Here is a 17,455-nt window from a genome sequence, read left to right as displayed (position 1 = left end):
CTGAAGACTTCTGTCGTCAGTTTTAGATTATTATATCATATTATTATATGTTTATTTTGGATATCAGGATGTGACCTGTTCCGTAGAGTTCCGAGACAAATGTTGCGATTCAGACACGTCTCTCGGGCGTCTCCAACAGCTGTGTCAATTCTTTCTTCAACATTCAGCCGTTACATACTTCATTAACAAACTCAAACCTGCCGCAAATTATTTCAAACACTGTTTTCATCCTGAGGCAAAGCAGGAGGTTGCGATCTGTTGCCGAAGACCTCCTCCGTAATTCTATAAAGATCGCAGCCTGTGATGGAAACACCAACGAAGAAGAGTTTGGACAGAAATCGTCCTAACTTTTAATGTTGGAGTATTTCATCCTAAAACACTTGAAAGTTAGGAAGATGACAGTACAGTTGTTGGGGGTTCAACCATCAAACTGTAACCTGACCAACCAGTTCCTCCAACCCAACACACACACACACATTACACAGACATGTCTATTCTAACGTTCTGCTTTGGGCTTATACACTGTTTGAACTCCACCCAGCTGCTGGTACATATGTACCAAATGAACATTACTGGGTTCTTGTTTTTTTCTTCCAGAAGGAAAGGGTCGGAGGATGTCAGCGGCAGCTGACACTGCAGAGGAGGAGACAACATGTACGTAAGGTGGCTTTTTTTTTTTACCACAGTGTATATCATTTACCCATAGTGCAACTTCAGGGGTCGTGGACAGTATGTTCTACACATTTGTCAAGTTGACGTGCAGAAGGTAAGTGAGGGATCTCTGTGTCACGACGTTGCATCACGGGCAGTCTGCTCTCATGTAGAACACGTGGACTCTGTGATGTTTTTCCTCTCCCAGAAATGTAGTGTAGTAATGACTGATTGTTTTTTTTCATGATGTATTTATTTTCATATCTGTGAACAACACTCCCTGGGTGACACCAGCTGTTGTGTAGCAGGATTCTCCAGTAAACATATAGACATCAGTGCAGTGTGAGTTCATGGTTCACTCTACAGTAAATTGACTGCAGACACTGTATGAATGTGAATGGAAATGGATGTTTGCCTCTGCTTAAACCTTCCTTGCCCCCTCCCCTGCCTCATGACTATTGGCTGGTTGGCTATAGTCTCCCCCACCCCCATAACCAAAAAAGGAATTAAGGTGTAGGAGCAAAAGGAGTATATTTATATACATTAGTATTAAACTGAGTTACACAAGTCCCACTTTTTTGCATCTTTCAGCTGGGTTTGCAACTTATACTCAGGTGCGACTTATATATTAAAATATATAATTTTACAAGTTCATTGTTGTCATACTGCCAGCCACTAGAGGGCACTCTAGGCTTGTGTACCGTTATCTGTACCACTGAAAATTGACATGTTCATTATTTTCACACTGACAGACGCCAGAGGGCACTCTAGCTGGCCGGAACAGCTTGTAGTCCAGAAAAAACCGGTAACTTGTTTTTTTTCTTCTGTTGTACATGACAATAAACTAACACACACACACCCTCTTCAGGCATTGGCCATCTCAAGTACGATCGCCAATTTACACATGGACCTATTGCATTATCTCCATTGGTGTGGGTGTGGATAGCTGCTCTGCGTTAGCATAACAAGTCTTTGCTTATGTATTCAACTCTTAGAGGCTAAATACCAAGATTTTTCAGCTTCTGGGTAGAGGTGAAGAAGCCTCTTGGATGAAGTACAGACGTTTCGATGCCGACTCCTGAACGTCTGAGGATGAAGAATTTGCACAGCTGTTTGTGTGTGGTAAATGAACAGAAGTGGTTGTGCTAAGTTGAATTTGATACTTGTGGCGAGAAACTGCAGAAAGAATGTGAATTTTACACGTTCATACAGTAGAGTCAGGTGTCATCTGCATAGAAATTCATTTTGTTCAGATTTGAATATATGTTTATATCAGGTTCAAACTTTATATTAGGTATTGAATTGATGTGTGTTTTCCTCTGTTTGTAGGAACCAGCCCAGGTCACCATGGAATCTCAAGTGAAGGTCAAGAAGAAGCGAGTGGCTGTTACAGTGCCACCTGCAGCTCCTGATGGTGGCTACAGCTGGCTCATCTTAATCTCCAGCTTCTTTGTCTTTGGCCTGACCTTTGGAGTTATCAAATCATTTGGTGTCTTCTTCACCAAGATACACCAACACTTTCAAACCACGGCCACAGGAGCATCATGGATCACCTCCATTATGGTGGCCACGATTTATATCGTAGGTAAATGTGACTTTTGAAAACTTTTTTTCTTTAATTATCTCTGGCAAATTTAGCTGTACGAAATAGCTAACCTACGGTTGTTATACCTTTGAGTAACCCTTTTCTGGGCTTCTTTCTATTTTAGCCTCTTTTGAGTGTGCTAACGTTTGCCAATATTTAGCTATTCCAGTTTTGTTGTTTTGTTTCTCTAAACAGCTAATTTTATACGCTCATCAAGATTCTGTTGTGGAGTGAAATGAAGAAAACCTTTCCTCCTGTTTGTGACCCCGCAGCTCCTCTAGCTTCTGTGCTGAGTGCTTGCTTCAGCCATCGAGCTGTGGTGATAATCGGTGGACTGATCTGCAGCTTAGGAGTCATAGCTGGGTCTTTTTCTGACAACCTGATCGAACTCTGCGTAACGGTGGGGTTTCTGAATGGTAAGTCGTTGTATGAATGAACAACATAAGCAATAAAAACCCAGAACCAAACCGTATTTAATACTCTATTCCCTGGTGTCCGTACCTGCAGGTGTTGGCTACGCTCTGTCCTGGATCCCGACCGTGACAATCCTGAGCTTCTACTTTGAGAAGAAGCGTCCACTGGCAAACGCCTTGTCCACCACTGGAGAATGCATCTTTACTTTTGTCCTCACACCCTTGTTTCAGGTTTTGATTAATGCTTACACCTGGAGGGGTGCTCTCCTGTGCCTTGGAGGTCTACAGCTGCTTCTGTGTGTGTGTGGTGTACTGCTGAGACCCCTGAGAGCCTCCAAAAATGAGGCTTTTGTCAGTGAAGTTACAACAGAAGAGCAAGGCTTCGTGCAGCAAACGCTTTTATTAGAGCCGTCCGAGCCGAAGCCACCTCTCGGTCAGGAGTCTGCGGTGATACAGACGTGTGAAGCGCCTGATGTGGGAAATGTGACAGTGCAACTTGAAGAACCGGAGGAGCAAAGTTTAAAAGAATCACGATGCACACCGAAAACCAGTGAATTCATGGCTAAAGTTCTGCGTTATATGGATTACAGCCTTATCACTAATGCAAACTTCATGGTCTTCACCATGTTCGGGGTGTTTTCTTGTCTGGGTCTCTTTGCCCCGGTCTTGTTTCTGGTTCCTTACGCCCGCAGTAAAGGGGTGCAGGAGCACCACGCTGCTTTACTCGTGTCCATCTCTGCCGCTCTGGATCTGCTCGGAAGAATCGTCTTTGGTTGGGTCGCAAACCTCAGACTGATCCAGGCGGTAAGTCCATCTGTAGAAAACCATATCCATATGAAATTATTGTTTTGTTTTTTTCTTTTCCTCTGGCTAACTTTAGACTAGATCTGGGTTCAAGTCCAATTGGCTGGCTTTTTCTAGCTTAGTTTTCTTTGTTAACTGTTGAGATAAGTTTCTGGCATTTTGTAAAAATGTAGCTGGCTTAAGATATTTGTGTTTTTTGCTCTGTAATGCTAATGCTTATTTTCTTGCTAACTGACACTAAGCAGGAACTATCTGAGGCTGACAGTAATTCTATTATACTAAAAAGCTAGTTTTAAGCTTTCATCCTGGTTAACTGTTAGCTACTTTACTTTTTCAGTCTTTAAAAAAAACTACCCTATGTAAAAAACTACCCTAATTTCTTTGCTGTATGTTTTGCTAAAATGTAATACCTTGTTAGCTTGAGTACTCTGTAACAAGTTTCTGCTGTCTGCATTTTGTGACTTGTAGTCTATTTTTATTCCCCACTTTGATTCCCACGTTTATGCCCACGTTGTATTCCCTGCAGGTGAAACAGTTGACAGCGACTGTGCTTCTCCAGGGGATCCTGTTGCTCCTTTTTCCACTGGCCTCCTCCTACATTGAACTCGTCGCTCTCAGCGCAGCCTACGGCCTCACATTCGGAGCCACGGTCTCCATCCACATCACCGTGTTGTCCGAGGTCGTCGGCGTCCACAGGCTCGGCAGCGCCCTCGGCTTTTTCATGCTCATACGCAGCGGCGGGGGCCTGCTCGGACCACCCATTGCCGGTAAGTCACCTAATGTTTTAGCGCAGGCTGTGAATCGGTGTAAACATTTAATCATAATGAAAAGTGAAATTAATTCGTGAAGTTAATTGTTTACTTTTATTTGTCCTCAAAGTGCCTTAAGAAAGCGTACTTAAAAAAACGCTATTATTACTCTAATAAACATCCGTTAAAAACGTTAGCTTTATGCTAACATTTTTGTCAACTCTAACAGAGATGCGAGTTGACAAATACAGACCGTTAGCTTAATGTTAACAACTGTTTATTAGTAATAATACACCAGAAGGAACACACTTAAGCTAATAGCTAGTCAGTGATTTTAAATAGAGTTTTAAAGTGAAAATCCACAGTTACTGTGTGATTCTCCAGGTCTTTTCTACAGCATAAATCACACACACCATAAATGTGCCTAGACACCATTTTATGTTGTACTTGCAGTTCAGTGAGTCTGTTCATTGAAAATGAGATTTTCAAACGCGCTGACATTCAAGTCAGCTTTCACTTAATCATGGAATTCATCTACCGTGCCTCCTATTGGACTTTTATTTTTTTATTCAAGAAACAACTGTGCAAAAATGGTGTCACTTTATCAGACGGTGTTCATTTCTCGCTCAGTTATTTTCATTGTTATATTAAGCATCTTTCTGACTTTTCCCAAGATTTGTTTACCATATTGGTACAACTCTCTGTACAACTAAAGTAACAAATTGACCAAAAAAAAAAAGGATTAATTTTTGTCGTTCCATTATTTGAAACAGAAAGCCAACATTGTTGACACAGAGTTTTGTAAAATGTTAATTTTTTTTAGAAATTGACTTTCTGTTTCCTGCCAAATCTCAGAGAAATCCATCTGACTTGTTGCATCACATTGTTTACCAGATGGTTGTTTGTTTTCCCCTGGCTACAGCATATTGCTCAGCAGGTAGTGTCTACACTGTTGACTGACAACAGCTGCCTTCACTGAATAACAATAATAAGTCACGAGGGACAATAAAAACTCAGAGATCAAATAATAATAATAATAAGTCACGAGGGACAATAAAGAGGGACAATAAAAACTCAGAGATCAAACATTTTTAAAGAAGGAATTGAACTTGAGAAAGATTTATTTTTAACATTGGTATATATTCCATATGTGTGATTACAGTAAGTCTACATTGCTAAAATAAATAAATAAATTTAAATAAATTATAACTTATCCAGGTATCAAGACCAACAGGTAGACTTAAATTTAGTAGTGACTCGGGTCTATAATATACCATAGTTCTATGTGGCCTACAATTTGGATACCGTATAGGGATCACTACTCATTAAGAATCAATAGCAATAAGTGTAATGAATAACTCATGAAAATCAAGGTTGATTACCTGAATGTCAGAGCTGGTTAATTGTAGATTTATTGTTGGTATGGAATAAACAAATGAGTATTCTAACAGCTTGGGAAACATACTGTTTCTCACAGTGGGCCTGGTTCAGTGCTTAGATGAATAGTTTAGTTTCAGATGTTGACTGTTGCTGTGAGTGTAGGTGTTAGATTTGTAAATGGGAAATTCTGCTCTCCCACTGCTATTGTAATATATGTAAATACAGCAGCTTTCAGTGAGGACTTATTTTGGCTCACAATGGAAAGTGTCTCCTTTGGGTCATTGCGGAAAATCTGCGTTTACTCATTCTAATGTCAGTAGAAAAAAAACTAATGGGAGCCATTAATGTAAAATCTACATCACAAAGACAGGACGAAGTCTTTTGACACACAAACTGCAGCCCATCACTGAAGGCATTGTCCTGCAGAGCAGCAAGCATTGGAACACGATTACACAAAAACACACACAAGCAAAACTTGCTTCAAAGAGTGCTGGTGTGAATTTTTGGCACCTATTCCCAACCACCTACGCCAAAGTTTGTACTGACTCTGACGACAGCCGTGGCTAAGTCTGGGAAATCTCTCCAGCAGACTCCGAATCTGTGGATTTCCTAGAGGGCATTAAAAGTGGCCAAAAAGTATTCAAAATGTACCCAATAAAAAAACAATGTACAATAAATAGATACAAGTTTGCAAAAGTGTGGGCAAAAATCATAAAAGAGAAGAACCTTTGTTATTACAAAAACCTGCAGTAAAGTGCAACAGATTTAGGCTGGCAGCGCTAGCACAAATGGCGATGACAAAATGCTATCATTCATAGCTTAGTAAACCTAAGACAAATAGACTTTAAAGCAGACTACAGGAACTGAAGAAATGCTGTAATTCCAATTGTTTTGGGATTACTCCAAGTAAAGGATCAATAATAGGTAATGGTGAATCATTGATCTGAAAACTAGCAGCAGTAGCAAAAATTAGCTTGGCTTTAGGCTGATTTTGGAGTGCGATAACCCTGTGATTAGTAAAATGTGGCCAAACATCAGCTAAATATGTAGCCAATATTGTATGTATTGTATTAAGGTTGAAAAAGACTTAGCAAAAATAGCTTAGCTTTGTTTATAAACAGACTCAACATTTGGATTAAAATGCATCAATATCAGCATAAAGAGAGTTCATGTTTAGCAATCACTGTAACAGATAAAAAAAACTCTGGATAGCACTTGACAAACATGTCATTTGATTAGATTTGTATGTATTCCAAAGTACATGAACTCTCATTTCTGGCTCCATTTCCTGATAACAGGAAACACCTTAATCCTCCCAAACTCGTCCCAAAATAGTTCTTGAAAAACCTCCAGAAGTGATCATTACACATGATTAACTATAAAACTGTGCTACAGGCAGACGGTTATCTAAAATGGAGGTTTAAGCTGTAAATGAAGTGAAACTGTAGCCCATGGTTCCCTGGTAATAACTTCATCTGCTCAGCACTCTGGGCAGTTTGAAGTTGGGGGTGAGGACATTCATTGAAGCAATTCATTATCTTTTATTTACAGAAGTAAAATTCCCTCCCAAGGATGCCTTCTTTGTTTGCATATGTGCGCTGTGCGACAAAGTCAACGTAGACAAAGTCACAAAATATATCACATTTGTAACTGTTCCCTCTCTGAATTTCAGGTCTCCTCATTGACAGGACGGGTGATTACGGAACAGCTTTCCTGATGGCAGGAGTGGCCTTCATCATCTCCACCATGTTCCTGCTTGCTCTTCATTGCATGAACACTAGGGGTCAGAAACCGACTCTTAATGTGTCGTTGAACCAAACAGAACAAAACCCATGAGGAGCCGAATGTGACGTGGGTACGATTCCGTTCCATTTGTTATACAGGTTCGTGACTTTGTTCTACCATGAATGTGGACGATGTTTAAAAAGCCCCAGAACGAGGACACGTGTCTCATTTTTAGCCCCGAGGTTTGAAGTTGTCACTGAGCCTCGTCTGGAGAATGAACCAGTTTGTCGGAGCCTTTTCAGGACATGCCCATGCGTGAATGCACGTGGCAGATGAAAAGAGAGTTGTTGAAAAAGTGTACCTTATTAAGTGGCCAGTTTCTATATAAAAAAAAAAAACAACCTCTGTCATGAGATAGACGCAATTGGTTCTAAGCCAATCAAACGCATTAAAATACGGCACAACTCTTCGAAAGTACACAACGAAAAGCAAATAAAAAAGAGAAACAAGCACATGTCTTTGTTAACATCTTTATAATGTCTTCAAATTTGATAATAGGCACGATTTTTTCTAATTTTAATCTGATCTAATTTGATGTTCTACATTAAACTGGACTCTTTCTGAAAATGGAACTATATCGCCCTCCTGTGGTAACACAATGGTCCTGCATTTTCAACCTCAGAGAACTCTGTTAAAGTAATACAGATGCTCGTGAAAATAGACCGTTACGGCTCCAAGGTTTTATCTTAAAAATAATAAATAATGTTGTGTAGCTGTGATTTGAACTCTGCTCCACGGTGTTTGGTTTGTGCAACCATCGAGAAAAAAAACATTCACGAGCCTGAACCGGTAACGATGAGACGGCAGATAACATCAGCCGGCCGTAAAGCAAATAAAAGAGTCATAAACAAACACGTCACTCACCGTAAATATGTAATAACATGCTGTCAACTCTGGTTTACAAACACAGTCTAACACAGAGAGAGAGAGAGAGAGAGAGCACGCTCTCTTACTTATCACACGTCCCAGTCATTAGTCCGTGGCACAGCAGTGAGGTCTGAAAACTAGAATTAATTTAGTTCAAATAATTTGTTTTGAACAATTAAAAAATAATTACATGTCACACATTATCATATTTTAAAACAAAAACAAAGGCAGGGAGTTGTAAGTAAGAAAGAAAGATCTTTTAAAAAAAATGTGAATAAATTAACCACAACAAAATATTAAGATGGTGGCTGAAACACAAACTACTACTTGTAGATATTAAGTTTGAAGTTGGGATAAAGACGGATTGTTGTCCTGTGTGAGGTAGAGGAACAACAGAGGAGCTACAAGAGAAGAAGAAAAACATTTGGGTGAGGAGAAGTTTGATTTTCTGAGGTCCGTTAGAGAGCAGAAAAATGATCACAATCACACGGGAATTACTGCTTCCAATTGGGCGTCACTGTGATCACCACACAGCAGAAAAGGCCGGTGTAGCTTCAGGGGATTTGGACTAATGAGCGGAACTAACGAGATCCAACTGCAAAGATTCTGAAACGGGATACGGCTTCAGACAGGGTCACTGAAGTGAGCAGAGGCTCAGTGATATTCACTGAATCTCTGTCCAGCAGAGCTAACGGAGAAGCTAAGAAGTTGTTTGGTCTACGTGAATCTTTCCATCTTCCCGTCATTCTCCACTTCTTTGTTCGTCGTCCGATCTTCCTCATCTTTCCAAACATCTTCCTCTTCTTTCTTGTTTTCTCATCAGCCAGTCCCACCTCGCTTCTCCCGACAGGTTTCCCACAATGGTTCATCAAATCTATTGTGTTGCTGTCCTTCTGATGTCAGTGGCCAGATTTAAAAACAACGTCTTCAAAATGATGAATATCATGCCAACCTCGCTTCTCCAGACAGGTTTCCCACATTGGTTCATCAAATCTATTGTGTTGCTGTCCTTCTGATGTCAGTGGCCAGATTTAAAAACAACGTCTTCAAAATGATGAATATCATGCCAGAATTGGCACAAAAAACCACAAAAATGCTAAACAATAGCTACGAAACCTGTCAAAATAGGCTGAATATTACAAGAACAAAAAGAAGAAAAAAAAACAAATTGGAAAAGAATCGTTCTCTGCCGCGGTGCTTGTTATTAAAAGAAGTAGTCAGGGCCCTGAAATTTCTGACAAAGTCCCACAAATGGCCCTCCAGCCAGACTTTGGACACAACTGGCTGGTGCACTTCATATTTCAAAGATAAAATAAAAGTTGAAGTTTCACATTTCGCCTTTTATCTCCACTGCAGAAACTTTTCTCCTCGCTGCTGCACTTTAATCGTCCAGTAAAGTGCAGCAGATGGCGCCAGCCTCGTTCCTCACGTCTCTTTATGGTCTCATAAATCCAAAACAATTGTGCTGTTAGTGCACCCATACTGTGGGTGTGCTGTGTGTGTGTGTGTCTTTTGTTTCATTACTCAACTCATGGAGCAGTAAGACAAACACACACCTTTCAGCAGCCATTAAAGCAGAGATTGATCTTCTCTCTTCAGTTCATCCTCAGACCCAGCTGAGGAGTAAACACTCCACTGCAGCTAATCCTTCGCTCATGTGAGACAGTGGAACTGGGCGAAGGAGAGTTGATGACTGTTTAAACCGCAACACTTGGAATGAATAAAAACAGGCAGAAAAAGGAGACAAAAAGGGAACAGAGAAAGAGGAAGGTGAACTCGTGAGAATAAGGACAACTGTAGGGTTTTTAATTTTTCTAATGGATTCATTATGTCTCTATGCAGATGATGTAGTTATTATAGCCCCCCATATTCCTCAAAGGCCTCACACTAATGTAACTGTGATACCGTTTTATCAGCTTTTCTTGATTTTGGGACTGTCATTTTTCCATAACGAGGAAAACTCAATCCCACCGAAAAGAGAATATTTCAAAGAAGAACCAAAGGGCCGAGGTTGTGACATCTCTGAATCTACAAAGTTGACTTTGTTGGATTTCTGAGCTGACGCGTGTTCTGACAGGTGACAAGCTTCAGAAGCAACTTTCACCGTGTACAAATCCAGCAGCTTATTTGGTGCCAACAAAACACCCCCGACCCCTGACCTTATGTGCTGACCTCTGAACTCGCACGACAGACTGAATTTAGAATGAATGGCTTTGACGGGCTCCTGATTCGAACAACCAGTACCAATAGAAATCTTTCTATTTGTGTAAAAGTTTATTTTTATAATCCAACACCTGTAAAACTGTTTACATTCTACAGCTGCACTTTGTGGTTAAAACTGCTAATTACTAGATGATGTCACGTCTGCGATTTTTCACCTCTTCTGTAATGTCTCATCAATGTTTATTTTTTTTCTTAAGGAAAGACGATGACATCAGAAAAACCACACGTTGAAAAACTTTTTGGATTTTTTTTCTTGACATTCGCATCGAAATGAGCACATAGATACCGGAAAAAGCCAAGTCCTTCAAAGTTTGACAGAAACAACAGTGGCTAAAACTGATGCTAGCTAAAAAGAAAAAAGGGTTAGCCAAAACAATTGCTTATTGATGTTTCTAAATATAAGGCTCAATTTGAAATCATGTTTTTCAAAATTAATAGTATTTTAAAAAATAAAAGCTTTGTGCCATACATTTAAAGATGTTAGTGCAGCCCCTGCTGGTCGTGGGACATTTCTGCAGTGGCTGCAGTATGTATATCGTTGTGGTTACACTTCTGACGTCTATAAAATTTCATAATTGCCGTAGAGAAAAACACAACACAGAAGCCGGCGTGTACAAACACACGGGCTTCTCGTTCCAGCGCTGTGTAAACATGTCGACACCAAACCACAAACCAGCAACGCGACGAAAACCTCGGATTCCTCCCAGATGATCTTCATTAGCCCAAAACATCTGCTTAGGTACGAAGGTATGTCCATGTGGTTTGTGTAAAATCGACCTCCACTGTGATCGTAAAATCATCACATGTGGAAGACAGGGCTGCTGTGACCGACAAAACCCAAACCCAAACCCACTGGACCACCGTGTGACACACGCTGGAATTTTCTTCTTGACTATTAAAAGTGTAGAAACCCCGGTCGACTCTGATTGGTCCGCCTTCACGGACCTACTTTTCTTTATGTCCATATTTGGAAAAAGTTTTTAGGAAAAATATTTTTTTCTCCTTTCACATTTTTTTCTTGATTCTTTTGACGTTTTATCTTTTATTCAACATTTATTTCACACATGAAAATGTGAAGTTTTTTTAGCAGCTGGAAATTTGAGAGGATTTGTTTGTGTGTGTCTCACGGCACATCTGCTCATCTTTAATTGCACATGACAGTTTTGTCACTGTGCGGTGGAGACACATTTTATGTCCAGTGGTTTTGTGGCACATGTTTTCTTGCAGGAAGGATGGTAAAAAAGTGTGAGGGTTTTTCAGATACTTGACTGCCGGCCCAGAGTTCAAGCGTGTACAGTGTAACGATCAACAGCCCACATCCGTGTTTACATTCCTGATCCGTGTCAGAGACGGAATATGACTGATCCGAGGTGCAGCGTGGCTGGGAAGAGCCACCTGACTGGGAATGTGTTTCAATGCATGGCCATGTCTGCCAGTATGTGTATGTGTGTGTGAATTCCTCTGTCTGTGTGTGTGTTTGCAGAGGATGCTGGGAGATTTCTGTGGCACTGACCCATGAAGAATGATGGCATGTGGCGTGTTAAAGGGACAGGAGGCCCCTGTGTTTCTGTGAGTCTGACTTTGTAACTCATAAATCCCAATGTATCTCACGTTTTAATTTCCTAATTTCCATAATTTGAATCTTATCATTGTCACATTTTTAACAAAAAAAAGTATTTTCACCAAATATATGTAATTGTCACATTTTTAGCTGAAATTTGCAATTGTTTGTCTTTAGTTACAAAAAAAGTATTTTCACCAAATATATGTTTAGCTCTCATGTCATTATTCTGATCCTAGTTTCACAGTCTGAATGACAGCAGCGTTACATGTCGACTTGTAATCCCACATAATCCCATTATGAATTGATTTTATTACTGAAAATTTAACCTTTAGCCCCGTAGTCTGGGTCTTTATCCCAATAATGACTTTTTATAAATAATAACTTAAAACTCAAAATGACATCATGTCTCATAAATTGAACTTTTTCTGTAAGTATTTGGACAATTATCTTAAAATGCAGACTTTTTTAATTTCACTATTTTTATTTTCCAAACCAAAATTTTAAAATCCTTTATGTCCTCGCCTGCATGCATTCCTCTGTCTGTGTGTGATCCTTTATGTCCTCACCTGCATGCATTCCTCTGTCTGTGTGTGTGTGTGTTTGCAGAGGATGCTGGGAGATTTCAGTGGCACTGACCCATGAAGAATAAAGGCATGTCCGCTCTCTCAGTCTCTCCTCACTTCAAATCCAACTTTTTCTCAAATTACGACACCACCACCACCACCAGTCCCTCCACTGCACCACCCGACCAATCATGTCTCCCCCTTTTTTTCCTTCTCCCCTCGGCTTTCTCTGGTGTCTGGTAGGAGAGCGGGAGAAAGAATTCAAAGTCCTCACAAATCTCAGTGATTTTAACTTTTACAGGAGCCGGGATTATGTCACAGTGAGGCCCAGGCTTCACCGGCACAAAAGGCAGCGATTTGTGTGTGTGTGTGTGTGTGTGTGTGCGTGAGTGTGTGTGAAAGAGCGAACCTCCAGGTTCATTCACGTACAAGTCAGAAACCTTTGAGAGAGATTATTATTTTCTTGATTTTCTAAACAAATTTTTAATCTGAAAAATCACTCACAGGGAAGCTGTGGATTAATCACAATCATTTGTAATTAATCATGATCAACACACACACATGCAGAAACACACAGACCTAATCCACTCCCCAGGTCCTGACCCCACCTCAAATAAATGACATCCAAACTGTCCCCACTGGACACTGGGATTGTCTCAGCAACAATAGGTTTTTTTTTTACAAACTCTGTCCCCACAAGTATAGCTACACCAAACACACACACACACACACACACTCCCTGCCCTTTCCAAAGCTCTCTCCTCCCTCCTTCCACCCCCCCTCCCCTCTCTGTGTCTCCCTCTCACAGACATGTGTTCAGGCTACACCAGCAGACACTTTGAGCTGCTGACACGCTGCTGCTGCTGCCGCTGCTGCTGCTGCTGATGCTGCTGCTCCTTCTGTCTTTCCCTACATTTTTTGCTCCTCTCTCCCTCCGTCCTCCTCTCTCTCCTCCCTCTACTTCACCATTCTCTCCTCAACTCTTTTCCCCTCAGGCTGATGTGGCTCGTGTAATCTGTGGCTGCACATGAACAACTCACCGTTGCTGCTCCAGTTCAGAGGAACCGCAACAGAGGAGTGGGAGACGAGCAGAGGACACATTTTGGAATAGGCAGAAGAAGAAAAAAAAGAAGAAGAAGAAGAAGAAGTACTCCCGAGGAGGTCGTAAAGTTTTGGAGCAGGACCAGCATCATGTCCGACTCTGTGCTACTGCTGCTCCTGATGTCCCTGCTGGTCCTGTCCACAGGAAGTGATGCCAGGAGACTGAGGAAGAGAGGACTCAACCATAAGGTGGGGCTGCTCTAAACATTACTTTCTTTCAGCTTCAACAAATACGTGTGTTCCCTGTTCATCTCTCTCTCTCTCTCTCTCGCTCTCTGCTGCTCCACGGTGGAAGTAGGTGAAAGCTCACAGTACAATACCCACTCTGTTACACAAACTGCCTTCACACTGTGAGAGAAACTTTCAGGCCGAGGCTCAAAGGTGGTCGAGTTGACCTCAGACCATACGTCTGTTTGTTCATGACGAGCAGTGGTGTGAATAACCCAGAAGAGGGCCCCGGGAGGTCGGGGGGGCCCGGGTTTGAAAGCATAAAATGCTTTTGTTAACCTGCTGATGTAGCTGAGTGCACATTGTTATCGGTCGCTATTCCTCATGCATTTTAGGTCTGCTAACACAAACAAAGGTATGACAGGAAGCTGACAGGAAACCAACGGAAAACATAAAGATATACATTCAGAATTGAGCTAAATGTTAGCTAAATAATATAATAAAACATCAGTGTGTGTCAGTCAGAAAACAGTGAGTGACAAAGCGTACGCCAAAATAAAAAAAGGTTGGCTAAAGATTAGCTGCAACAAACACATTTGATAGCATATGTTTGGCTAAGTTGCTTTTAGTGATATTTGATCAGAATCTTCAAAAATCTCAGGCTATTTGTGGCCGTGAACATCGTTATCAATTTGGCAAATTTTACCTACTTTTTACATAGTAACTAATTGTATTTTAGGAATTTTTAGTCATAAATTATTTATTTGTCAGTACATTATTGTGATTTTAAGTGACTGACTTTCTGTTACTTCTGAACTTTACATTACTATATATTTGGTTTGGCTGGAAACACTTGACTTTGATTTTGAAACAAAAAAAAATCAACTCTGACAGAGGTTTTTTTTTTTTTTTATGTGTGCATCGGGTCGTAATAAGTCTCTGGATGTGTGTGTGTGTGTGTGTGTGTGTGTTCAGTGGATTATCAGAGCAGGGCCTGTACTTACAGACCTGCTCGTTAACTCAGCTGACTGATTATTTTCTCTAACGTGGTTCAGTACAGCTCGCTCCCTGATGATTTTCCTCTGCTCTCTGTTCATCCGTCTTCTCTTCACGATGTCCATGGCTGGCCTCGTCCCCTCTCCTCCTCTGATTCTCAGCCTTTATCTTTTCCCTCTCTTTTCTATGGACTTACCCTTTCACCCCTTCTCAGATCTGCTTTCTCTCCCCCCTCACTCACGCTCCTCTCTCGGTCTATCACCTCATATTTCCCCCCCTTCTCCTAAATCTGGTTTCCTGCTGCTATCAGACCGGTCCAAAGACAGGCTCTCGCTGGACTCTGCTGCATCAAAGCTGCTGTAATTTAAAACACACTGACGCTGCTGTGCTTTTTTTCTTCGTCTCTGCCTTTGAACCTTTTTTTTTTTTCATTTTCTAAATCTTTACATCTTTCTTTTCTCCTCCACAGACACAAAAAGTCCTGGGAATGTGTAGAAAGGAATAATGACAGCCTTGAAATATTCCACGTACAGAATAGAGGTTGCGAATGGAAAACCTCGAAACACTTTATTTATAGGACAGACCACAGACCACCAGCTTGTGTTTATAACCAGAGAATTCAATTTGTCTAAATCTCTGGAGTTTTTGAATTGCGCAACTTTATGAAAATGCCTGACGAGAGATTTGATTTGTTGCTCACAACGACTGTCTTTTATGTATAAAAAAAAAAAGGTTTAGTTCAAACTGCACCGACTGTCTTTTATGTATAAAAAAAGGTTTAGTTCAAACTGAACCGTGAGCAACGATTTCCGACAAGCACACATATAAATTTGGTCAAATCTTAGTTAACTGTGTTCCAGGGGTAAGAGATCAGGGTGTTTTTGAAATGCTACAGTAAAGTAAACTTTTTTTTGTTTTCGTCAAAGTTCAAATTGTGAAGAACTGTTTTGTTTTCGTCAAAGTTCAAATTGTGTTAAAACCGTCTGTAATGTAGAGGTTAGAGCAGAAACAACTTTCCAAAATTGCTAAATATTAGCTACAATGTTACAATGATAGCAACTTGGACGAACGCTAACTCAGGTTTAAACATTAGCAACAGCTGAACAGAAACAGCAGAAGATGACTAAAATATTAACAAATTCTGCTACAAACTGCTAATAAAAAAAAACACAGAGAAAATGTCACGTTGGCGCCCCCTCACTGTTTGGCAGGACACTAGGTCTGTTAGGCAGATATGCTTCGTCACAAACTGTGATCCAAGATGGTGATTTCAGCAGGTTATTGTCCACCTCAGATGAACCCTGCAGATTATCATAGTGCAGTCGTACGAGTCTGTGTCTGATCTGAGACTGCGGAGCCCGGGCTTTAGTGGCTTTTACTCCCTCAACCTTCTGTGAACCAGGGAAGAGCCTCAAAGAGTGATTGAGATTAAAATCAAAGAGAAAAGATGAAAAAAAAAACCCAAAACAAAACAGGCAGGAAGTGAGATAGTGAGCGTGTTGGAGTCAGAGACAGGCAGACCAAAGAGGGAAGAGGGTGAGGGCTGACGGGTACATGCCCTCAGACAGATGTGAAGATCACACACAGACCCGCTGGCGATGTCTCGGCAGGAGAAGAAGAAGCCGACAGGAAATCTGAGGGACGCAAAACAAAGGCATGTGAATCTGCTGTCGTACAAACACCAAAAAAAAAATCAAAATTGCTGAAAGAGACCACAGTTTAGTCTAGAAAAGCTTGCAATAAAGATGGCAGTAAAGATCAAAAGGGCAATAGTTGCTAGAGTTTAGTCAAGAAGAATGCTCAGAAGAAACCAAAGGATTGGCTTGTATTTCAGCAAAATTGCTGACAGTTTCACTCCTGTGAACCACATTTTCTAGCAAAAATTGTGTTTTATATATATATAATAGTTTATACTTTTTTTAATAAAGTACTTTGTTTTAATTATCACTGATCTGTGATCCATTTTAGCCACTCGACTGTCTTGCAGTACATGCAGTACTCCCTGCGTGTACTTTTCCTGCTCGGACACGGTGTACTGCCGACTGCAGCTCTCTCATGTCCGTCATCGGTGACGCTCCGGTGATGAGTGAGAACTCTGGGGCCACGGAGTTCACAGTGTCTCGTAATCCTCTTGGATTTATGAATGAGTCCACTGTGATTGGCTAATGACATAATGACCTCTGCTGTCTCTCCTTGTCTTACATCCGATCTGTCTCCTCCAAATGTCTCCTACGAAGGGTCAAGTGCACCCTTCCTGTTTATGCAAGCGTTTGTGTGTTTGTGTGTGGCGAGTGATTGCCTACCCACTTTGCATAAACCTTTCATTCTTCAGTGTGCGCGTGTGTGTGTGTGAGCGCGTGTGTGAGCGCGCTGCTTTACAACAACAGATGTTGCTTGAAGTTCCGACTTTTTAAAAAACTTTCTACAGTGTCTGTTATTTAACTTATCTTTCTCAGCTCTAATACATCGACCTGTTACATGTATGTATTTAGCAGATGTTTTTATCTAAAGCGATTTACAAAGGATTATTATCAGGCATGTGTTTCCTCTGGGAATCGAACCCAGGACTCTCTGCTTCCGAGGCAGGCGTGCTAACTGCTGGACCA

At 40.9% G+C, this 17,455-nt stretch overlaps 2 protein-coding genes across 6 annotated transcripts in view; both read left to right on the top strand.

Annotated features, from left to right (window-relative positions):
• The first annotated feature begins 1,543 nt into the window (after positions 1-1,543).
• Positions 1,544-13,705, top strand: LOC103379667 (monocarboxylate transporter 13). 3 transcript variants are annotated; one of them, XR_003049880.1, is made up of 7 exons: positions 1,544-2,236; positions 2,509-2,652; positions 2,744-3,453; positions 3,980-4,220; positions 7,255-7,437; positions 11,941-12,026; positions 12,628-13,705. XR_003049880.1 is itself a non-coding variant. In XM_017032793.2 (5 exons), the coding sequence occupies exons 1-5, from the start codon at positions 1,999-2,001 to the stop codon at positions 7,416-7,418; spliced, it is 1,497 nt and encodes a 498-aa protein (XP_016888282.1). In that variant the 5' UTR covers positions 1,547-1,998; the 3' UTR covers positions 7,419-7,692. The 3 variants fall into 3 exon arrangements, 2 of the variants coding, with proteins under 2 accessions (XP_016888282.1, XP_024911998.1); XM_017032793.2 differs by lacking the exons at positions 11,941-12,026; positions 12,628-13,705 and having other exon boundaries at positions 1,547-2,236; positions 7,255-7,692; XM_025056230.1 differs by lacking the exons at positions 11,941-12,026; positions 12,628-13,705 and having other exon boundaries at positions 2,090-2,232; positions 7,255-7,692.
• Positions 13,706-13,742: 37 nt separating this feature from the next.
• The window catches only part of wfdc1 (WAP four-disulfide core domain 1), a 9,262-nt gene continuing 5,549 nt past the window's right edge, over positions 13,743-17,455 (top strand). For all 3 annotated transcript variants that reach the window (XM_025056231.1, XM_017033285.2, XM_025056232.1), the window contains exon 1: positions 13,743-13,874. In XM_025056231.1, coding sequence (XP_024911999.1) covers positions 13,776-13,874 — 99 coding nt within the window. In that variant the 5' untranslated portion in view covers positions 13,743-13,775. The remainder of the gene's footprint in view (positions 13,875-17,455) is intronic.

This window comes from Cynoglossus semilaevis, chromosome 6 (genome assembly GCF_000523025.1).
Source record: "Cynoglossus semilaevis isolate Cse_v1.0 chromosome 6, Cse_v1.0, whole genome shotgun sequence".
Lineage (NCBI taxonomy): Eukaryota > Metazoa > Chordata > Actinopteri > Pleuronectiformes > Cynoglossidae > Cynoglossus > Cynoglossus semilaevis.
The sequence above is the reverse complement of the archived record's forward strand: the minus strand, read 5'-3'. Positions and strand labels throughout refer to the sequence as shown.

Coding starts and splice junctions, on each gene's coding strand:
- LOC103379667 (XM_017032793.2), top strand. CDS start 1,999: ATGGAATCTCAAGTGAAGGTCAAGAAGAAGCGAGTGGCTGTTACAGTG. Junction 2,237..2,508: donor GGCCACGATTTATATCGTAG/GTAAATGTGACT, acceptor GTGACCCCGCAG/CTCCTCTAGCTTCTGTGCTG. Junction 3,454..3,979: donor ACCTCAGACTGATCCAGGCG/GTAAGTCCATCT, acceptor TATTCCCTGCAG/GTGAAACAGTTGACAGCGAC.